This window comes from Adiantum capillus-veneris, chromosome 2 (assembly GCF_014529385.1).
Source record: "Adiantum capillus-veneris isolate H3 chromosome 2, ASM1452938v2, whole genome shotgun sequence".
In the NCBI taxonomy this organism is placed as follows: Eukaryota; Viridiplantae; Streptophyta; class Polypodiopsida; order Polypodiales; family Pteridaceae; genus Adiantum; species Adiantum capillus-veneris.
In genome coordinates this window covers 44,154,700-44,178,811 of record NC_140932.1, presented here as the reverse complement: position 1 = coordinate 44,178,811, position 24,112 = coordinate 44,154,700, and the positions used below count along the sequence as shown (strand labels likewise).

General features: G+C 46.4%; 1 protein-coding gene across 1 annotated transcript in view; it reads right to left on the bottom strand.

The window, feature by feature from the left end:
- Nucleotides 1–253: 253 nt before the first annotated feature.
- The window catches only part of LOC147462682 (protein ALTERED PHOSPHATE STARVATION RESPONSE 1-like), a 39,538-nt gene continuing 15,679 nt past the window's right edge, over nucleotides 254–24,112 (bottom strand). The window contains exons 2-4 of the mRNA XM_086484843.1: nucleotides 13,477–13,652; nucleotides 13,168–13,391; nucleotides 254–1,138 (exon numbers count right to left, since the gene is read on the bottom strand). Of these exons, the coding sequence (XP_086340969.1) occupies nucleotides 331–1,138; nucleotides 13,168–13,391; nucleotides 13,477–13,652 (1,208 nt within the window). The 3' untranslated portion in view covers nucleotides 254–330. The remainder of the gene's footprint in view (nucleotides 1,139–13,167; nucleotides 13,392–13,476; nucleotides 13,653–24,112) is intronic.

Here is a 24,112-nt window from a genome sequence, read left to right as displayed (position 1 = left end):
TTATGTGCTGCAACACTGCCACATTATAATTCTTTGCGATAAGAGCACTAATATATGTACTCATTTTAAACAATGTTAACACTATGACACTGTCAATTCATGTGCCTAATTGCATGCCCCATAATCACATAGTAAAGATAACCTCCTGTTCAACAAACAAGAAAAATGCACCATAATATTGTACAGTTGAATAAGTGAGAAAAGCAGCAATCATTCAAGCTTCAATTTTTATGTCAAACTATGAACCACTTCATAAATGAAAAAACTGAACTACATAAATGAATGAGTTAATTTTAATGAATATTGGGCATACATACAGGAGGATGAGCATTACTCGTAGTTTATCTGCAATGTGGGTTGCATGCTACGGTAGTGCAGTTGCTTGTAGCAGCGAGAGCACGCATTGGCAAAGTCCGTAACGGCATTGAGGACTGGGGGAAGCCCCTTCTCAAGGATGCTAAGAGCCATGCTTCCGCTCTTCGAGCACATGTGCTCATACTTCTCTCTCTCTACTTCCACTGTGTCTCTTAATAGCTGCAGTAACCTTTCCCTCTCCTTGTAAGGGTTTCCACTCTCTAAACCTGCATCCTCCTGGCTGTCAACAGGTGGCTGTTGTGCCGACCGCCTCCCATTATACTTTGCTTCTTGAGCTTTAAAGCTCTGCTCTTTTTTATCCAGCTCTTTCCTCAAGCTTTCCAGTTTTTTCTTCTGTTTCAGCTCTTCACTTTGCTGTAATGTGAGTTCGTGTATGAGACTCGAGAAGGCCTTAAGCGAATGCAAGGTCACATTCCCTGGGAGTCTATCAAGTTCACAAAGCCAAGCCCTGCAAAGATTATATACGGGAGGAGTGCTCATTTTTTGAGGAGAGCCTGGAGTGTCCTTGCCATCGCTCTCGATCTGGATAATGTGTAGTCGTAGCCAATGGTACACAGAGTTCAAATACTCCTTTTGGGTAGAAATAAGCTTGTCAAGATGCTGGTGCAAGAGGTTAATTTCAGACTCCAGTTGTAATGTGTTCTTGTAATGGAAATCATGTGTCGCTACTGGTGCATAAGAGTTGTCCGGGCTTCCCATTTCCTCAATCACTCGGTGCTGCTGTTGATGACACTGAAGCATACAATCCCACATGGCCATCAACCTGTCATAGCAAATGCAGTCAAAGTTAGAACCTCAATGAAATTCTAAGATGGCAAAAAATTTATCCTTTTGTAGGAAGACGACATGATTTTGCTGCTATATCTCTTTCAATGTAAACAGATTATACATGAGGACTCCTGGACAGAGGAGGTTGCTTTACGCATGGCTCGGTCTACTTGGGCTTGGGCTTGGGCTTGGGCTAGACACTCTTTGCAGTCACGCCTGTCTCGAGGACGCTCGGATGCGGATTATTCCCCATCCAAGCCTGCCTCGAAGATAGCAAGGTTAGCTGCTGCAGCAGCATCAGTTCTCTCTCGCTCCCCATGAGGATCGTCTCATGGAACATACAGGGATTAGGTGGGCCCCAGTTTCAACGTCAGAGGGGCCGACTGTGTCAGCAGCTTCAGCGATGCCTTGTGGGAGGAGAGATTGACCTTCTTATGCTACAGGAGCATCATCTGTGTGAGAGCCGCATTAGACGTTGTGGTCAGCTTTTGTGTGGACGATATGAGACTTTTTGGTCAGCTGCATTTGGACCTGGAGGCATCCAGGGCAGGGTATGTATAGCTATTGCGAATTCTTTGCAGCAGGCCATTGTGGGCAGAGGGATTATTGTGCCAGGCAAGGCTCAATGAATCACTATGCAGGTTCAGGGTTGTCTCATGGGCTTCCTGAACATCCATGCGTCCAATGTGGCGAATGCAAGTGCAGAGTTTTGGTCTCAAATTGTCGAGTCTCTGCCGTAGGCAAAGCAAACGTGCATAGCGAGTGACTTCAACATGTTGGAGGACCCCTCTGATAGGATGCGTGGCAGCCATACAACTGTGCATGGAGTTGAGCTCGCAGCTTGGGATAGATTTGGTATGACTCTGCGGGTTTCAAATGTGTGGCAGCATTCTAGCTTTGTGAGGCCCCTAGACAGCCTGGCCTTCTCTCGTTCGGACCGCAGAGGCATGAATCTATCTCGAATAGATCGCTTCTACACTAGTGACCACTTCTGTGAATTGGGTGGGAAAGTTGGCATTCTGGCAGGGACTTCCTTTTCGGACCATGCACCGGTGATCCTTGCAATGATTGATAGGCAGAGGAGGGGGAGTACGATGCTACGCATCCCTCAGGACTTGCTCAGCTTAGTCGATTCTTACTTCAGGAGTCTTCGGCTCGCCTGGCTCCAGCAAGAGAGGAGGAGCAGTGTCTCCGACGGGGCGTTGCTTCCTTGCAGAGGATGCAGGCGCAGCATCCACACAATCCTTGGTTGGAGGAGCAGTTACAGCAGGCTCGCCAGGAGCTCGTCAGCACAGAGGAGAGGCGCCATGAGTTTGCTTTCCATCAACAGGCATCTCAGTGGACCCGGGTGGGTGATAGAGTGACAGGCGCTTTCTTTGAGGCAGTGGGACCCCGGCATACGCATGCCAAGGTCAGCCAATTGAGGAGGCCCGATGGGTCAGTTGCTTTAGAGCCAGAGGACATGCCTGCAGTTGCTACTGACTTCTACCGTGATCTACTGTCTGCAGAGCCTCAGTCGGAGCGTCAGGATGTATACAAAGAGCAAGTGTGGGCACAGATGCCTTGTCTTGTGACTGAGGAGATGCACAAGAGGCTTGAGCTTCCTCTTCAGCTAGAGGAGCTACACACGGCTCTTAGAGCACTCCCCCGTGGTACTGTCCAGGTGAGGATGGCTTGACACCCAGCTTTTTCTTGGAGTACTGGGACTTGCTTGACACAAATCTCTGCAGTGCTTTTCAGTTCATCCTGCACACAGAAGAGATGCCTGACAGCATGAGTGAGGGCGTGATTTACCTCATTCCCATAGAGGGTGGCTCCTTGGATGAGATTCGACGCCCCATCACCATCCTCAACTTAGCCTACAAAATTCTTGCCAAGGCTCTGAGTTTGAGGATTCAGCCACTTCTAGAAAGCATTATACAAGGGACAAAGACAGGTTTTGTCAAGAAGCGTAGTATCCTTGACAACATCTTTACTTTTTGGGAGGCTCCGTGGTGAGGATCTAGTGATTCTTCTTCTCGATTTTGAGAAGGCCTACGATAGAGTTGACTAGGACTTTTTGGAGGGGCACAAACAGAGATTGTTGGAGAATTATGGCAGTATTCCATGGTTCGGGTGTTCTCCCTTCAAAGGGGGATGTGGAGCCAGCTTGGGGGCCAGTTTGCGCAAACTACTTACATATTGTTCTCGTGGCTCCATGTGCAATGTACAGGATTGACAATTTATTTGGTGACTTTCGATAGCACCTTGTTCTTCTCTTGCAAAGCTTGGAAGCAAGATCTTCTCTTCATCTTGCCGTGTTAGCTGCAGTCTCCGTATTGATGGGAGTTTCCCTTTCTACTGGATGTTTGTTCCCGATTCACTCTGAGAGTGGAGTGCTATTCTCTCGAGTGGTGTTACAGACAAATCGGTTACAGTTTCACTTTCAGTATCGATGAAGTTACTTTAGATACAGTTAGCAGTTCATCATTTTATATGGTGGTTGGTGTAGTTCTTCAGTCTTTGTCATCGGACATATAGTTCCTTAGTAGCCTCGGTTGTCCCTTTCCTTGGACTTCCATAGTAGCTTGGAGATTATGGCATGTGGTATATGACCGGAGGTGTAGATTTCGGACTCTTTCCTTGAGGGTGGACACTTTAGAGTTGGGAAATGATCCGGATACCAATATTTTATGCCTTTTACCCTCAGTTTTGATGCATACTCTTGGAGCGGTCAACAGCAGTACTTTTGCAGATGTTGGTTATGCGACTTATGAGTCGGTTGGCTTGAGGAGATTCTTGATAGAGCTGGATTTACTTTCAACGGATGGCTTAGTACTTCTCGGACGTCTTTCAGGGGTAGCAGTTGGATTGTATAATGCAAGATACTTTTCCACTACAAAGTTTGTAGCAGATATCCTTGTCCACGAAACCCTCTCTTTACAGTTGCAGATTGCTCACTCCAGCTTCCTGGTCCGACTCCCTTTCCAGAGCTGAGAGGGGGTGTTGGGGTTCAGGCATCTCTCTGGATTTGTGTAGTTGGTCCCAATGGCTGTTTTGTGGCTGTGCCTAGCCAGTGTGAGGTAGGTCTCTCATGTCGGGTCATGTCTATCCATGTTTAGCTCGGGTTTTGACTTTGTTCCATGGTCACATAGGCTCCTAGAGGCCTGGGATATTTTATCCCAGGCTTCCCCTCTTTTTTCTCCATGCATCTGGTACCCATCTCCTATTTTCCTCCCTTTTCCAAGGTCGTGCAGCTATAGGGCTGGGTCGGGCAAGCTGATGTCTTCCCTATATATGCAGAGGAGGGGACCACCTCCAGTCAGTGTACAGACCAACCCCAAGGGGAGCGGGGAGGGGGGGCGCACCCTCCCCTTGGGTGCCCATGAGAGCATGCAAAGGAGGCCATCCGACATCAGCGTTTTTGGGCAGCCTCGGAGGTGTTGCAGATCTTCATCATCGACAGCCCTTTGTACGCCTTGTGGTGGTCAGCAAATGGTTGTGATCCCTAGAGTTTTCCTCAGAGCACTACAAGGAGGGTGTCACAAGACGGGCACCACGTGCCAATAGAAAAGAGCAGACTGAACAGACTTTTAGCACTTCAATAACAACTGAATTGAGAGAGAGAAAGACGACATGCGACACGGAGTGGCAGAATTCCACCCTAGAGAGTATTGGCCCCAAACCTTGGAGCCCCTCTCGATATTTCTTTATATTGCATCAACACAGTACAAGCCGATACTCCAGACTCTACACCTTCTCCAGGAAGCATGCCAAAGAATGAGCCCTTAGCACATATTTAAAGGCCCTTGGCCTATGAAAAGCAATTTACATGAAAAGCCTTCAAACTCAAAAGCTTCTGGTCTAAAAGCAAATGCCAAAAAGCTGCCACCGTAAATCATGGAATTCTATACAGCTGCCATGCCAGCAGCCAACGCAAAATGTGGAAATCCATACAGACTGCCACGTCATCAGTCAGTGGAATTTTCGGGTTTCCGTACAGCTGCCACATCATCAGCTGCTCCGCCAGCCTTTTCTGTGTGCGCGTGTGGGTCCTGCTTTATTTTAATCCTTTATGTCACTTGGGGCCCCATCGGACGGGGTTCCCATAAGTTGGTAGGACTTCTTTCTTTTTTACTTGTTCTTCTTAGGGTTAAGGCCCCTCGGCCGGCATCTGTAAGTTGGCTCCATTCTTTAGGGCTTTGACACGTCAGCAATTTGTGACATCTCCCCTTCTTGAAAGAGAGTAATCGTCCGCAATTACAACATATCTGCAAAACAACTCAAGTTAGCTCAAAACATTTCCGAGGGTCATTTTGAGGGACAATCAGTTTGCTCTTTTGTTAAGGAGTTAGCTTCTCCTTTCGGCTCTTTTGATCAAGGAGTTGGCTTCTCCTTTCGTCCAGATCGGAACTCTTGATATTCCGGCGTAGTAAAATTAGCCATCACACCCAGACCACACTGATCTTCCACGGGTGTCTTGATGCACTAAAATTACATACCCAGGCAATCTCATCCAATTAGGAATATTCAGTGGTTGGCACATCACAATGCAACACAAATGCTCACATATGCATGTTACAAGACATAGAAACATAAAGTCGCCTATGAACACTCCTCCCGCATAACCTAACAAGGTCCGAGCCGCGAGATATTCAACGACTTCCTAATCACTCCTCCCACATAACCTAAAAAGGTCCGGGTCGGGAGATATAAAGGCCTTTTACAACCAAACGCCCCCCAAACCGCAGCCTGCGTCGTTTGGAGGTGCTGAGAGTAACCACTGCTCATACTTCTTAATACTCCTCCCGCATAACCATCCAGGTCCAGGCCAAGAGTCACAACAACAATTATTTTACAAGCATACAACCAAACGCTCCCCAGGCATCGGCCTGCGTCCTTCCGAGGTTTAAACAATACCAAAACAGTACTTCTCACTTCTCCACCCGGGAGTAAAATCACCAATCAATGAAACCACAGTCAAACATTTCAAATCGGCACCAAAACAGGCTCAAAACAGATACCATCCATTTCAAACAAGATCACAAACAAGTTCTCAAACAAAATTCAAACTTAAAAAGCAATCTCGACATTAGCCGAGCTCGAAAAGTCGACTGGCTTTCCATCCTGGAACCTGCACCAAAAATTAGGGTTAGGTTCATTCCATAAGGTCGTAGCCGAGCACAGCATGGTTCATTAGCTCTTGGACAGACAGTGTTCATTGTTTCTTTGGCGACGATGGTAGTCCCAAGATAGCAATCGCATCGAACCTCCAAGGTTATCAACTCGAGAAGAGACATCTATTGAGAAATGTCGAGAAATTTCAAGTTATATTCTGCCAGAGTTTCCATGGCAAGCATTTCAGGATACCCCACTCTGCTAGAAGTTGCATCCAAAGGAAGATGTCAGAAACCATATAGCTTCGGGCAAAATTTTTCTTGAAAGCTTGCTAAGTCCTTGGAAGTGTGCGGCTTGGTAGCTATCAACGTTTGCATGGCACTGCCTCAAAGAAAAAACAATAGCTCAAAAAAAATATTGGATCCTTCTCTTGCAAGTGATCTTTATGGCTTATGCCCTGTAAGACATGAGCGGTGAAGACGGGAGTGCGCCCGATGCGCGATGAAGTAAGGGTGGGAGTGGCTAATAAGTCCGAGGTCGGAGCACGAAGCTAAAATCTCCAATGAACTTCGGAAGTGCGATCTTGCTCTGTCTGCTCTTTGGTGGGACTGGTATGCTTTCAGAAAAGCACACGCTTGATGCTCTGATACCATTGTCACAAGACGGGCACCACGTGCCAATAGAAAAAAACAGACTGAACAAACTTTTAGCACTTCAATAACAACTGAATTGAGAGAGAGAGAGAGAGAGAGAGAGACGACACGCGACACGGAGTGGCGAAATTCCACCCCAGAGAGTATTGGCCCCAAATCTTGGCACCCCTTTTGGTATTTCTTTATATTGCATCAACAAAGTACAAGCCGATACTCCAAACTCTGCACCTTCTCCAGGAAGCATGCCAAAGAATGAGCCCTTAGCACATATTTACAGGCCCTTGGCCTATGAAAAGCAGTTTACATGAAAAGCCTTCAAACTCAAAAGCTTCTGGTCTAAAAGCAATGCCAAAAAGCTGCCAGCGTAAATCATGGAATTCCTGCCACGTCAATAGCCAACGCAAGACGCGAAAATCCGTACAGACTGCCACGTCATCTGTCAACGGAATTTTCGGGTTTCTGTACGACTGCCACGTCATCAGCTGCTCCGCCAACCTTTTCTGTGTGTGTATGGGTCTTGCTTTATTTTAATCCTTTATGTCACCTGGGGGCCCATCGGACGGGGTCCCCATAAGTATAGGCCCCTCGGCCGACATCTGTAAGTTGGCTCCATTCTCTAGGGCTTTGACACGTCAGTAATTTGTGACAGAGGGCTTGGAGAGAAGAGATCCCAGATACCCTAGAGGGCAGCCATGCTTTGATGGTTGCCTTGAGGCCTGTCTTTCTCCCTCCATTCAATTTTTCCTTCCAGCCAGGAGGAGTTGGACATTGCTTTCTTCCTAGAGCTTCTTGGGATGCTGGCCACTGTGATGGTCTCGTGTGCAGGAGTAGTTGGCAGTGTCAATAGCAGAAGCAGTTGTGTGTACCTCAGGTCTATCCATTGGGCATGTCAATTCTATATCGAACCACCCTTGGTCACTTGTATAAGCAGATTGTTCTTAGCATGGAGAGCCTTTCCTAGATCTCTCTCTCTTTCTTTCTCTCCCCCATTCTCAGATGTCTTGTCTATCTACCTCAACGATCTCTCTTCTCCACACGTGTGCCTTGTTCATGTGTTTGGCATTGCAAGTGTTCTAGATCAGAGTCGATGTACCCACCGGATCACGAGCCAATTCTTGTCTTCATTGCATCTTCTGGTGCCACCTTTGACACATCCAAGCAGCTTCATGTGTCCCTCGATCCTTGAACTTCACGATGTTGTCAAAGGGGCAATGACAAACTTACAAAGGGTGAATCGGGTGGTGAACTTGTCTGCAACCGCGAGCAAACCACTACTCCGTGACGAGCAGCCAATAGATCTTGTATCTATCGCAATGGATCTCGTCATCGTAAAGCTCCTAGTGCGTACCCTCGAACGGGCATGGGAACTCGCAGCACACGATGCAACACCGAGAGGGTGTGTACACCGCAAGAGAGAGGAAGCGCTAGGGTAGAGAGAGAGAGATCACTGAGCAAAAACGATGGAGGAGAGAGATCGATGATGGTGACAGAAAACGCTAGAGAGAGAATATGGCCGCACACTCACAAAACGCTTGCAATGCAAAACACTAGAGAGAAGGAGAGTGTCCCAAACGCTGGATCTCTACACTCACACATATTTAGTAGCAGAACTGCATAAGATTCGAGACTCTGACCCCAGGAAACCCTACGAACGGGGGTCCCGTCTCATGCCAGCCTACCGGATGAGCAACACAGTGAAGTGCACTGCTGTGAACAAGTACGTCTACCTGAAGTACGGTTGGGCACAGTCACAAAACAGCCCTCACTCCCTAATCTGCTCCTCGGAGATAATGGAGCTACCATCGGATAGGAATCTGAACTCTTAACACCCCCTCTCAGCTCCTAGACGGGAAACAAGTCCAAGGGAGCTGGCATGAGAGGATAATGTCGCTTGTGGAAGAGGTTTGGTGAAGATGTCAGCAAGGTTATCCGAAGTCGGGATGTACTCTAGTCAGATAGAACCATCCTTGGTTTTCTCACAAACAAAATGGTATTGTTTCTCTATATGCTTGGTTCGGACATGAAACACTAGGTTCCTCGCAATGGCTTTACAACTCTGGTTGTCTGAGTACATAATGGTTGTCTATTGCGGAAAGCCCATGTCCAAAAGTAGCCTCCGTATCCACACTTGTTCACATGTAGCACTGCAAACAGCACGATACTCTGCCTTTGTGGAAGACAATGCAATTGTTGTTGTTTCTCGCTGCTCCATGAAACTGCTATCGATCCAAAAGAAAAGGTATAACCTGTAATCGACCATCGTGCGCCTGGATCACCTTCCCGATTCGAATCACTCCATCCTCGTAGAATGATCTGGGAGTCCATACCTCCGGCCGCATAGTGAATGCCTAATGACTTACTCGCCTTCAAATACCGTAGGGTCTGAAAAGCCTGCTCCAAATGTAACTTGGAGGGTCTCTGCATGAAGGAACTAAGAAGAGCCATCGGGAAACTGACATCAAATCAAGTGTTAAGAACCCAAATGAGAGAACCAACCAGTTTCCAATACTGTGTGGCAATTGCTACAATAGGGAGATCAAACTGTGACAACTTCTGATTGGGATCCGTGGAAGTAGAGATAAATTTGCACTCCGTCATGCCAAATGCTTCCAAAAATTCCTGGATATACCACTCCTCAGAGAGGAAGATACCCCCCTCTGTCTGCCAAACCACCAATCCAAGAAAATGATGAAGTAAGCCAAAATCTGTATCTCAAACTCCTTTGCCAAGGTTGCCATAATACTGCAGATGTGCTCAACAAGCTACCTGTAATCACAAAACCGTCGACGTAGAGTGTCGTAGAAAAAATAAATCAATCTTCTGGTACCACGTTGTTGAGGATAATGAAGGACCGGATCCGAGCATTGACACGCTCCCATAACTTCGCTCCCTTTGGGTTCTTTGTCTTTTGAAAGTTGCTTGAGACAAAACCTCCAAGCTCATAAGAGCCCAAGACCGCTATCATGGTGGCTTTCCAAATGGCATAGTTGTCTCCAGAGTCCATTCAATTGCCGATCGGAGAGAAAGGTAGGGATGTAGGTATCTTGATTGGTTGATCACCTACGTCGGAGTAGAACTTGGACCAATCTCCCCATTCTTCATTGACAGTGGTGTCACCGACGCTGATCCCATCCTCACGGTTTACTTCGTCACCATGGGCTGAATAGGTTTCACAATCATCACTCTTCTCCATGGTGTTGAAGAATGGTGTCCAAAAACTACAAGTTGTAATCTGCTAGGGTTTCCATGGCAAGCATTTCAGGATACTCCACTTTGCCAGAAGTTGCTCCGAAGCAAGATATCTAAAGGCATGAAACTTTGGGCAAAAATTTTCTTGAAAGCTTTATAAGCCCTTGGAGTGTGCGGCTTGGTAGCTATAGAAATCCACCACTTAATGGCACTGCCTCTGAGGAAAACGGTGGCTCAAAAAAATCTTTGATCCTTCTCTTGCAAGTGATCTTTATGGCTTATGCCCCGTACAATAGAGCGATGAAGAAGGGAGCGTGCCCAATGCGCGATGGAGTAAGGTGGGAGTGACTAATAAGTTTGGGGTCAAGACACGAAGATTCTTTGATAAAATCTTCGATAAAACTTGAAAGATCTTTGCTCTGTTTGCTCTTTGGTAGGACCGGTATGCTTTCAGAAAAGCACACACCTGAAGCTCTCATACCACTGTGACGGAAATGAGCACCACATGCCAACTGAAAAGTATAGACTGAACAACTTTAAGCACTTTCAATTAACACTAAATTGAAAAAGATGCACGACACACAAGACACGGAGTGGAGGAGTTCCACCCCAAGAGAGTACTAGCCCCAAACCCTTGCGTCCCTTTCGGTATTTCTTTATATTGCTTGAACTCAATACAACGCCGATACGCACCTCCACGAGGGAGCCCTTGGCTCATATTTAAAGGCCCTTGGCCCTTCAAAAGCAATTTACATGAAAAGCATATAGTCTAAAAGCACCTAGTCCAAAAGTTGATGCCCAAGAGCTGCTAGCACATTTCACGGAAATCCGTACCGCTACCACGTCATCAAAGTAAAACACAAGCGTCCGTACAATCTGCCACGTGATCATGCTAGCGCAAAATCAGAAAACTCCATACTGCTGCTATGTCATCAATTTGATACGCAAAAATTCTTGGTGTGTGTGAGTTGGCTTTACTTTCATGTCTTTGGATCACTTTGGCCTCATCCGACGGAGGTCCCATAAGTTGGAAAGAACTTTTGCTTCTTCTTCTGCTTCTAGGGTTTAGGCCCCTCCGCCGGGATCTGCAAGTCGGCTCCGTTCTTCAATGGCTTGACTCGTCAGCAATTTCAGACAGAGGCTCAATGGGCTGCCAAAGTACTGGACCGCATCTGGGAGGCTAGCGCTTGTAGATCTCATGCGCTCCGACAACGGAAGGGCTGAAAACTGAAAACATTGGCTGATTTGCAAGGCTTGCGCTAGTGCTGGCATCTGCTGCCAAAAACCCCTAGGCTGAGCTGGAGTGAAAACGATAGAGCTGGTCTGCATCCTTTGCTAGCGCTTTCTCAACTTGATCCAATTGATGGGCGACTTGCTCCCTCTATAGGCCAAATTGCAGGTCTATAAATTAAGGCTCAAGTAGGCCAAAACCTCTCCAAATTTCTTAAAAATAAATCCATAAAATGTTTTATTAATAAGTTTGACCGAGGGTTAGTTTCAAGGTGAAATTGTCGCACATGTGCCCATCCGAGAATCCGATTGACCCGAAGAATGGCTCGTTGGATTCCTCTTAACCTAAAACTACATGCACGTCATGCAAGATGCCCACCGTAGTGGAACAACATTTGTCAAAACGCGCATATAAACCATTTATGCAAGACCGTTCCAAAACCGGAAAACCTAATCTACTGGACTCATCCAGACATGCACGTCCTGCGAACAGCTCACAAAATTGCCGGTACTAATCCTCCTAGGACTCTGGACGCTCTTATCTAGGGATGCGTGGAAAACTAGAACTAGAAGTCGATGAAGCATGTCCACGTGGCACACAGAGCGATGTGCACGTGACAAAGAGTAAAGCCTCTCGCAGGAGCGTCCAGCTGCGAGGGAATATTTTGAAGTACAGCAACCGATGCCCCTGCAAGATGATACAATAAGCTTCTAACTATCAGAATTCAATGCCTTGGGAGGAGAGTGATTCTTTCTTAATTCTATTCTCAATCATAATCACAACCTAAAATCTTCACAATGGAACCTGAATTTTGACCCAAAGGTAATAGCAAGATAAGCCCATAACCAAGCTCAAATGTTGAACTGGTGAACATGAATAAGTCCATCCAAGGTTTGAGCTGCACACTACCGGCAGCAAGGTGAGACCTAAGGCAAGCTGTCATGCCAGGACCTAGCAGCCCATTACAGCGGATGCAAAAAGCCTCCACCCATCAAAGAACGAGATTAGTTGTACTCCAGTTTAATGTCGAAAGTAAATGCACACAGAAGCTAGACAGCTGCTTGAGTAATCTGTTGAAGAAGGCGCTGGGGCTGCATGTTGCTAATATTCTGAGCATTATAGAACAATAAAATATAATTCTAATTTAATGAGCTCAGAGTTAAGGATCTTCATGTTAATCACAATCATGATCAGTACAACACATTGGTACTTTTTTGCTTCTGCCTGGTGAAAGTAAATACAAGGCACCAGACGTTTTACATGAAAAAGCTTTGTTCCCATGCTGATAGCATTTGGTTTCTTCTTTACACCTTTGTTCTTCATTGATTCGAGCCTAGACTGTTCTTGATTGATTCAGGCTGGTCTAACTAGTCTCCATGGTCTAAGCTCTAACCATCATTGTCTCCCTAGTGATGCCAACCATTTTTCCTATTTTTCAATACTTGTAAGTCTCTTGAGTTACACAAACAACGTGGCAAATGTAACCAGCACATTCTGAGCATGTCTCCTGTCTCCTCAAAGGCTCAAGAGGGTATAGACATCTTTGAGGGTTTTAGAAAAGCCACCCTTTTACTGCTGTCTACAGGTTCCTCTTACAGGCATTTGAACCTCGCGCCTAAATGAGAAAACTTCTTTCAAAACAGTACTCTTAACTACAACAATGTATTGAGTATTCTGTGAGAAATGTATTCTTGGTTGAAACCTTGCTAGCATCTCATGAGCAGCATACCACATGCACAAACTAGTCAAATGTCCTTTTTAAACAAGAACAGGTTTAAGTCAGACAATTTAGCCAGGCATGGTAACACTATAGTAGCATCATAGTATTAAAGTATCAGTACGAAGTGCACTTACTCTTTCACAAGGTCTACTAGCTGATTATGTAAACAGTCATCCCTGAGCTTGTCAATTTCTGAAGCAGCAGCGTCCACCGCCTGAATTTCCACCAAGTACCTTGTCTGTAGGCTTTTGACTACTGCTTTTGTTTTGTCGACTGCTACAGCATTCTCCTCTCGTTTCTTCTGGCTCCTTAACTGCGAAGACCTTCTTTCAAGCTCCATCCTGATCAGCTCTCCTGCCTGACAAATTCAGAGAAGCATGATCAAACCACATCCATTTCAATTTTCCCCATAAATGAAAACAAGAGTTCCAAAAATATATCACCTTTACTTCATCATGAAGCTTCTTCTCCCATGCCAGAAGTTTGTCCAGAGTTGATGCATGAGTCTCTTTCTCCTTGCTATGAAAAAAGTCGATCGTCTCCCCATTTGTAAGTGGTAACTGAGGGTTCCTATCCCAGCTCATCACACGAAGTACTCGCATAGAATGATCCAAGGATTCTGCATTTGATCTCTCTCTCTCTCTCTCTCTCTCTCTCTCTCTCTCTCTCTCTCTCTCTGCTGAAAGGGGAAACCGTTCTCACACTTACATGCTTGAGCCTATCCCCTTGTCGGCGATACGCACTATCGCGGCCATTCGGCTTAGCTCCCATTCCCTTCGATGTGAGACAGGGTGTTGGGGCAATGGAGAAGAGTCAAATCGACTGTGCACATTATGCTCACTGCAAGTTCGAGAGTCCGAGTACCACACACTACTAGAGTGCTCAGCTTTTAGTCACATCCAAACTTGCTTCTCTCACATTTTCGGCCATGACTTAGACCTACACACTTTCCTCTCCCAGCCACAGTGTGGGCTCTCCATTGTGACTCTCATCACCACAATTTTGGAGCATCGAGAGTCACTCATCAACCATACACATACTACATCACATGTAACTTTGGTCCCATAGGTCATATTTGACCTCCGAGAACGATAATAAAATCTCTCTCTAGGTGGTGATATTGGAGAGACGCCCCGCATGATGGTGCGAGACCTATGGGACCACACTAAAGATGGTAACCTGGAATTGTAATGGGTCACTCCGTCTTTATGTAGGGGCCTTTGAGGATAGCTTCATGGGGAGAGACATCATTTTCTACTCTTGAGACGCATCAAGCACCTGGGCAATCCATGCCACAAGTGAGCGGATATAGATGGGATACAGCCTGCAGACAGGAGACTAGATCGGAGCATCGAGGACAGCGTTCAGGGGAGTGGCAGTTCTATTCAGGGAGAAGTTGCAGCCACTGATACATATAGCACGCAAGGATGAGCAGGCTAGGTACATGTGGGTGAGGCTCAAGGCAAAGACGGGCAGATACCTCTACATTGTTATTTGTTACTTTCCTCCTAGTACGTGTCACAAACGGGAGCGCATAACAATGTAAAATAGATGGGTCTATCCAGACTATCACAAGATGAGGAATACAGTGAATATGGAAAATACCTGATAGATATGGGAACTGCACATAGATTGGCCATTATAAATGGCCTACAAAGATTTTCGACAGCTGGAGGTTTTACTTGCTTTACACACTGACATGGTGCCAGCACAGTGGATTATGTTATGGGCCAGCCAGGTCTCATTCCATTCTTTCAGGATTTCGGGGTGGGTACTAGGCCATTTGGAGTAGCAGTTGATTATGCTATCTTGTCTTTCACCCTGACCTTTCAGTTCAGCATAGCTCCATTAGGAGAGGTCCCCACACACACTCGGTATACCTTCATGAGGGAGACAGATTCTGTGTATATGGATGAGATATACAGGCAGCTATGCACCCAGGAGCCGGGACGGCCACTAGATGAACTCACTCAAATACTGACAAAGACGCTCCATGATGCAGCATCAGAGGCATATCCCCACAGCCAACCCACACGGAGACGATCTGGGAGCATGCCCCAGAACAGTTGGTATGATGAGGAATGTAGAGAGACGAGGATCAAATTACAGAGGGAAGGGCTCATGGATATTACCACACATAGATAGTCACGGATTATCTTTCGCCGCCTAGTGCAACGAAAGAAAAGGGCTTATCTATCTCAGCTAGAGCCGGATCTATATCAGTTATTTATAAGTCAGGACTCAGGCGAAGCATGGAGGCTATTCCACGAGCATTCACCACCACCAACGGTCACCTCCACGGAGACATGGGGGGAGTATGGCACATCTCTCTACACAACATCAAGGCAACCACCTCTGCCGGACCCTCTAGAGACATGCCCCGAGACATGTTCTTTCTTTACTGCCAAGAGGGTAAGGAAAGCCATTGACAGGATGAAGACAAGGAGAGCACATGATCATGATGGTCTGGTAGCAGAGCACTTCATCCATGCCAGAGATATGCTTGCAGAGCTCCTGGCTAGGAAGTTTAATCGAGCCATGTATGAAGGCTTCCCAGAGACTTGGAGTATGTCTACGATTGTGCCTATTTTCAAGACAAGAGAGCCCATGATTCCCGCGAATTATCGCACCATCATGGTTGGTCACACATTAGCTAGGTTGAATGCATCCGTTCTTGAGCAAGAGCTGAGTAGATGGGCAGAGCGAGAGGGCATAACAGCACCAGGGCAAGCAGGTTTAAGGAGAGGTTTCTCCACTCTTGACCAGATTTTGACACTTAGAGCTATTATTGAGGAGGGTAGACACCATGGCAAGAGGATCTATTGTAGCTTTGTGGATTTCCGCAAAGCTTTTGACACAGTGCCGAGAGCCAGACTTATACGCAGACTACAGGACATGAGTGTGCCTACAAAGCTGATATGGGGTATTCTAGCTCTATACAGGATAGTGATGGGGCGGGTACGCACCACTGAGGGAATGTTTGACATGGTCCACTCCACTATTGGAGTAAAGCAGGGATGCCCCCTGTCCCCCACTCTTTTTGGGATGTATGTGGATGAGTTTTCGGACTATGTAGAGCGTCAGGGGGACAGGGGGGCTCAACTAGCAGGGACATGGATTCCGTTGTTACTATACGTTGATGATATTGTGCTAATTTCTGACTCTCCACAGGGGATGCAGCGTCAGTTGGATGCTCTGCATACATTTGCTCGTGACAGTGGATTGTCTGTCAATCTGGGGAAAACCAAGGTTATGGTGTTCAACACCACACCACAGTGGGTCAGAGGTCAACACCCACATTTACGTATGGCCAGGAGACGATGGAGTACACAGATGCATATACTTATCTTGGGGTAGTCTTCGGTGGACCGGTGTTTTCACTAAGGAGAGAATCAGAGACTAGACTGACGAGAGCATATGCAACTTTGGGAGGACTGGAGAGGATGTGTTCGAAGGTTCAGTTTCAGGAACTGCGAACAAAGCTTTGGCTTTTTGACACTCTAGTGACTCCAACTATGCTCTATGGAGTTCAGGTATGGGGACCCTCAGTAGACCACCATGGGAGATCTGGCAACACAGATGGATGGAGATGTATGGAGAGGCCTCTCGTCTCTATGATCGCTCGGATGATTCGGGCTAAGGCCTCAGTACCACATGAAATTATCCGAGCCGAGCTAGCCGCACCCCCTCCCCCCCCCCCTCATGGTAAAGGCATTGACAAGATCGGTATCCTTTATGCACAGTCTATGGGATATCCCCAGGGACAGATACGCTTGGCTTGCCCTGGAGTCATCTCGACAACTAACTCTACAAGGCGATACAGCATGTTGGTATGGACAAATGACAACATGGTTTCAATCGCATGGTCTCAACATGGATAGATTACCTCCGCTTCCTCCCTGGATGCACCCTCCCTGTCTCTCACACGGATAGAGATCACCAGACTCATACGTCACGATCTAATTCAGCTAAATACCAAGAGTACATGGATACAGCCGACACAGGAGTTGGGCACGAAGATGGCCTTCTACAGAGAGCATCTTCTCCAACTCACGGAGGACGGCTTTGTGACTAGGCCTACATACATGGATACACACTTATCCCATGGGATAAGATGCGCTATTGAACAGATACGCACATCCTCACATCAGTTCCAGATCGAGACTGGCCGATTTCGAGGGGTGACGGCAAGGGCCAAGATATGTCACCTATGTAGCTTAGAGCTAGAGACAGAGTTGCACTACACATGTCACTGCCCGGCATACTATGAGATACGCGGCCGCTTCCACTGCCTGTTCAGAGAAGGGTTCGGCCCTTTCTCTAAAGTCATGAGATACAAGGACCAGAGGTGTCTCGGATTGTTCCTGCTAGAGCTGCGCAGACTTAGGGAGAGCTTGCTGAGGACATCAGGGGAAAGACAGTCTCAGAGACGAATCACAGATTTCTTTACACCAGCCAGAGGAGAGCTAATGGAGCAGCCATTACAGCAGATCTCAAAGCCTACTCATACTAGAGGTACACTGCTTGATCGAGCCACTGAGCTTGGCAGATCCAGACGTCCACGACCTCGGGGGGTCTCTTACTACCGACAAAGGCTTCTAATACAGACCACTCTAGCTCGACATGCGACGCCCAACCAGAGTAATGACCATGGAGGAGATCGATGAGATCCGACAGAAACCGATGAGAGATTTCATCTGAACCCACAAACCCCCCCTCCCCCATTTCCTTTCTCCTTAGTGTTTTAGTGTTTGTTCTTTGTAACTTTGTAATCTCCATACTCATACATGGTATCAAATTCACCAATTGTAACTTTTTGGTCTCATAGGTCATTTTGGCCTTTTGAAGACGGTAACATAGCATTTCATTTCTCTCTCTCTCTCTCTCTCTCTCTCTCTCTCTCTCTCTCTCTCAAAATGTTTGAGTTTAACTTTCCTCGTCGGATAGATCTCTAAGGTCTCTTGGGATAGTTTCCTATGACATAAAAACAATCTTCTTCTTCTACACTGTCTCGGGGTAGCCACTTCTTCTAGATCCACCAGAGCCATGCCCACACACATGTGCTTTTTTTTACCTCCGAGATGGTAAAGAAAGCCATTGATAGGATTGAAGACTGGGAGAGCATATGATCACGATGGCCTAGTAGCAGAGCATTTTATACATGCCAAAGATTTGCTTGCAGAGCTTCTAGCAGTAATGTTCGACCGTGCCATATGCGAGGGCCTACCTAATACTTGGAGTTTGTCCACAATTGTACTTATCTTCAAGTCAAGGGACCCTATGGAACCTGGGAATTACCGCACTATCATGACTTGACACACATTGGCCGGTTGTACGCATCCATCCTTGAGCAGCAGTTGAGTAGATGGGCAGAGAGAGAGGGTGTATGAGCAGCAGGACAAGCGTGTTTCAGGAGAGGTTTCTCTACTCTTGATCATATTCTGACACTCAGAGCAATTATTGAGGAGGAGAGATGATGTGGGAGACGGCTCTATTTTTGCTTTGTGACTTCCACAAAGCCTTCAATACAGTGCCCAGAGCCAGATTGATGCACAGACTGCAAGAGATGGGGGTTCCAAAAGAGTTGATTTTGGGGATCATGGCATTTTACAAGTCAGTAGTGGGGCATGTACGCACTCCAGAGGGGATTTCTGATTTGGTTCACTCCACTATTGGGGTGAAACAGGGCTGCCTGCTATCTCCTACACTATTTCGTATGTGGATGAGGTTGCTGACTACATTGAGAGGGATGGTGATAGAGGAGCACAATTGGTAGGGACATGGATCCCACTATTGTTATATGCTGATGATATTGTACTGATTTTTGGCTCCCCGGAGGAGATGCAGAGTCATTTAGATGCTTTATACACATTTGCCCACGATAGTGGATTGTCTGTTAACCTTGGGAAAACCAAGGTTATGGTGTTCAACACCAGACCACAGAGGGTCAAGAGGTCAGCACCTACTTTTACATATAGCCACGAGACAGTGGAGTATAGAGATGCATACACCTATCTTGGGGTAGTCTTCAGTGGACTGGCATATTCATTGAGGAGAGCAACAAAGACTGGATTGATGAGAGCTTATGCAGCCTTCGGAGGATTGGAGAAGATGTGTTCGCAGGTTCAGTTTCAAGAACCTCGAACAAAGCTGTGGCTTTTTGACACTTTAGTGGCTTCAGCTATGCTCTATAGGGTTCAGATTTGGGGGCCCTCAATGGACCACCAGGGCAGATCTGGTAGCACTGATGGATGGAGATGTATGGAGAGGCCTCTAGTCTCTACGATCTCTCGGATGATTCGGGCTAAGGCCTCAAAGCCACATGAGATTATTCGGGCTGGCTAACTGCCCCTCCTCTCGTAGTTGAAGCCCTTACTAAATAAGTTTCCTTCATGCATAATTATGTATGGAGAGGCCTCTAGTCTCTATGATCTCTCTGATGATTCGGGCTAAGGCCTCAATGCCACATGAGATTATTCGGGCTGAGCTAGCTGCCTCTCCTCTCGTAGTTGAGGCCATTACTAAATCAGTTTCCTTCATGCATAATTTATGGGACCTTCCTAGAGACAAATATGCTCGGCTAGCACTCGAGTCGTCCCGACAGCTAACGCTACAAGGGGACACAACATGTTGGTATGGACAGATGACATCATGGTTTCAGTCACATGGCTTCAGCATGGATAGACTGCATCCATTTTAGTACTCCTTGGAGGCACCCTCCCTCTCTCTCACACAGACAGAGACCACTAGACTTATACGTTAGGATTTGATTCAGCTAGATACCAGAAGCACATGGATACAACCGGTACAAGAGTTGGGCACGAAGATGGCTTTCTATAAAGAGCATCTCATCCAGCTAACAGAGGATGGATATGTGATCAAACCGGCCTATAGGGAAATTCATTTATCCTATGGGATATGATGTGCTATTGGTCGGACGCGCACATCATCGCATCAGCTAGAGATTGAGACTGGCAGATTTAGGAAAGTACCAACAAAAGCCAACATATGCAAGTTATGTCATATAGAGCCAGAGACAGAGTTACATCACATTTTTCATTGTCCGGTATAATATGAGATACGAGGGCGCTTTCACTGTCTATTCAAAGAGGGCTTTGGACCATTGGCTAGAGTCATGAGATATCAGGATCAGAGATGCCTAGGGTTGTTTTTGTTAGAGCTGCGCAGACACAGGAAAAGTCTCTTGAGGAGACCAGGTAGTGGGAGACATTCACAGAGGGAGATCACTGACTTCTTTAGAGTAGGGACTCAGCAGCCGGATGAGCATGCTTTATAGCAAACTTCAGAGCCCACTTCTACCAGAGGTATATTAGTGGACAGAGCCACTGAGCTCCGGAGAGCTAGATGCCCACGTCTACGGGGGCGACCAAGACATCGACAGAGGCTCCACCAAAGAATCAGGATTATTCTCGCACGACATGGGAGACGCCCAGTACGACTATTTACAGAGACGGACATTGACGAAGCTCTTCAGCGACCAATGCAATACTTTCTCAGACAACGCCCGACGTCGGGCATCCTCGGGCATGGATGATGATGATGATGATTCTCAAGCTGACGATTTTAGTCTTTTAGTCTTTAGTCTTTCACTTTACTTCATTTTATTATTGCACCTAAACGTTCGATTAGATCTCACAGGTCTCACAGGTCATTTTGGCCTTTTGAAGACGTTTAATATAACATTTCATCTCTCTCTCTCTCTCTCTCTCTCTGAAAAGAGAGAGGAGAAAAATGGTATGGCCTTTCTATCACCCAAGTGTGGTAGATTGGTTATGCCATTTCCCTCTTGAATAGCAAGTCTTGAGTTCAACTCTCCTCGGATAGGTCTCTTGGGATAGTTTCCCACGACGTTAAAAATTCTCTTCTTCTTGGGTGTGTGTGTGTGTGTGTGTGTGTGTGTGTGTGTGTGTGGGTGTGTAAGTGTGTTAATAAAAAGAGAAAAATGGTATAACCTTCACCTCACCCAAGTGTGGTAGATTGGTTATGCCATTTCCCTCTTGAATAACTAGTCTTGAGTTTAACTCTCGTCGAATAGATCTCTGAGGTCTCTTGAGATAGTTTCCCACGACGTTAAAAATTCTCTTCTTCTCGGGTGCGTGTGTGTGTGTGGGTGTGCAAGTGTGTTAATAAAAAGAGAAAAATGGTATAACCTTTCTTTCACCCAAGTGTGGTAGATTGGTTATGCCAATTCCCTCTTGAATAACAAGTCTTAGTTCAGCTCTCGTCGGATAGATCTTTGAGGTCTCTTGGGACAGTTTCACGCGACGTTAAAAATTCTCTTCTCATGTGTGTGTGTGTGTGTGTGTGTGTGTGTGTGTGTGTGTGTGTGTGTTAATAAAAAGAGGAAAATGGTATAACCTTCAGCTCACCCAAGTGTGGTGGATTGGTTATGCCATTTCCCTCTTGAATAACAAGTCTTGAGTTCAACTCTCGTCGGATAGATCTGTCACGTGACACATCCAACCCTATGTATCCGTGGACAAGCTACTTCACAACAAGGGTTCCGTCAGTCCAGTCAATCTAGATTAGAAGTGTTCTGGCACTTTTGTGAGTCTGTTCGCAGACCGCCCATGCCCAGGCACTTAGTGTAGATGCATATCCTCTAGTTGCACACAGCATGATCATAAGCATTCCCATCAGAATCCTTCAAGGGAATCTTCCAGTGCATTTAGCCAATTTTCCCTATTTTTGACATTTTTCACTTATTATTTTTAAGTGACTTTTGTTGGAAAGTAGGTAGGGAAAATTTGGTAAGATAATATATAAGCAAACCAAGGTTAGCACTATTTGGCAGATGAGCAAGGAGAACACAGGCCTTCGGTGACAGGTTTCCCCTCTCTCTCAGCAAGACTCCCCCAACTTGGGCGATTTCCCTCCAACAAGTTCCCTAGCGTTTTTCATCACCATCGCCCTACCTCCCACTACTTGGCATTTCCAGCAAGTCACAAGACCTTGCGTTTTCAGTAGAACCTCCATCGCCAAGCTTCATCAAGGCTAGCGTTTTTCATCCAAGCATAGAGCGCCACAGATCTCAGCCTTTGGGCGATTTCAGCAAGTGATTTTCAGCATCTTTCCACAGCCATTTCAGCCCTACAACAGTAGCCGATTTTCAGCAATAAAGACCAGCAAACGCAGCGTTCGCTCTTGCGTTTTCAGCCCCAGCAGAATTCAGCCTATCAACGTTTTTGGACAATAGATAGAAAGCGTCAGATTTCAGCCCTTTGCGTCTTTGGACAACAGTACAAAGGAATCAATTTTCAGCCCTTATATCGGTCTCGCCATTCCCGTCGTCGTCATCGATCTAGCCTAGACTTGCATTAGTCACATGCATTCACTTTGTACCAGTTTGTGCAATCAATCGTAGACCACTCTCGCCAATGAGAGTGGGGCCTCCGGAGGAGGGTTTTACAACGTCTCTGGTGTCGTATTTCTCTTCTCTCTCTATCTCTCAGTCTCATACACTTGTTCGCATAGCGTCCATTCACTTTGTTAGTGATCATTGCACTCTCTCATTAAGAACGGAAGGCTCTCCCTTCCTTAAGAAGGAAAAGGAACCTTGAGCACATTATGGAGCACTCATCTTGAGAAAGAACAACATTCATTCCGCTGCACCTTACAAGATCTTTGAGGTCTCTTGGGATAGTTTCCCACAACGTTAAAAATTCTCTTCTTCTCGGGTGTGTGTCACGTGACACATCCCAACCCTATGTGTCCGTGGACAAGCTACACCACAGCAGGGTTCAGTCACTTCAGTGAAGTCTAGATTAGCAGTGATTTGGCACTTTTGTGAGTCTATTCGTAGACCGTGCATGCCCAGTCACTTAGCATAGATGCATATCCTCCGGTTGCACACAACATGATCACGGAATTCCCATCAGAATCCATTCGCATCAGTTAGGGGAATTTTCCAGTGCATTTAGCCTATTTTCCTATTTCTTGGGATTTTCACTTATTATTTTTAAGTGACTTTCCAACAAAAGTAGGTAGGGCAATTTTGCTAAGTTAATATATGAGCAAACCAAAGTTCACACTTTCTGGCAGAAGAGGCAGCAGGAGCACCTTGCTCAACAGGCAACTTCTCAGCAAGACCAACCCCCGCGACTACTCTGGCGTTTTCTCCACAGAAGACCTAGCGTTTTTGCATCAGATCAGCCTTGGCGATTTGTGCACAGCAGATCAGCCCCGGCATCATCACGACACAGCAGATCAGCCCCGACGTTTTTGCATTTGCAGAACCCCGGCGACAGAAGGACCAATTTCAGCCCCTGGCGTTTTTGGATTTCAGCAGCAATTTAAGACCGGCATTATTCACCTAAAGTGTAGCAGATTCAGCCCGTAAAGACCATCAGTTTTCAGCCCTAAGAAACCTCATTTTCCAGCCAAGAAAACACAGCCAAAACAGTCATTTTCAGTCACCGAAACAGTCCCGAAATTCAGCGATTAGAAGATCTCAGATTTCAGCCATCATCATCGTCGTCGTCGTCGTCGTCATTGGCATAGACCAAGTTGCATAGTCCATTGCATATGCATTGTACACCTTTGTGCAATCAAAGAATAGACCACTCTCGCCGAAAAGAGTGGGGCCTTCGGAGGAGGGTTTTACAACCTCTCGGTGTTGTATCTCTTCTCTCTCCTTCTCTAAGTCTCATTCATTTGCACACACAATATCCACTCACTTTGTTCGTGACCACAACACTCTACAGGACGGAAAGCTCTCTCTTTCCCTCAAGAACTAAAAGGAACCTTGAGCAATAAAGATCACTAATCTTGAGAAAATACAACATTCATTCCGCTGCACCTAACATTGATATCAGAGCTTTGGAAGTGTTCTGCATTACTCAAGGAAAGAACCACAAGAATTTTTTTGCTTCTTGTGATCACACGAACCCAAGTTTACTTGGGCGTGGCGATTCCTAATCGTGTTTTGTTAGAGAGTGACATGAATCCCAAGAAAGAAGGGCTTGTCCAACCTCCCCTTGTGTCTGTTTTCACTCATTGAGAGCGGATCGTGCACTTAGCGGCCGGCCAATCGACGTGAGGTGGGAAAAAGCAACCTTG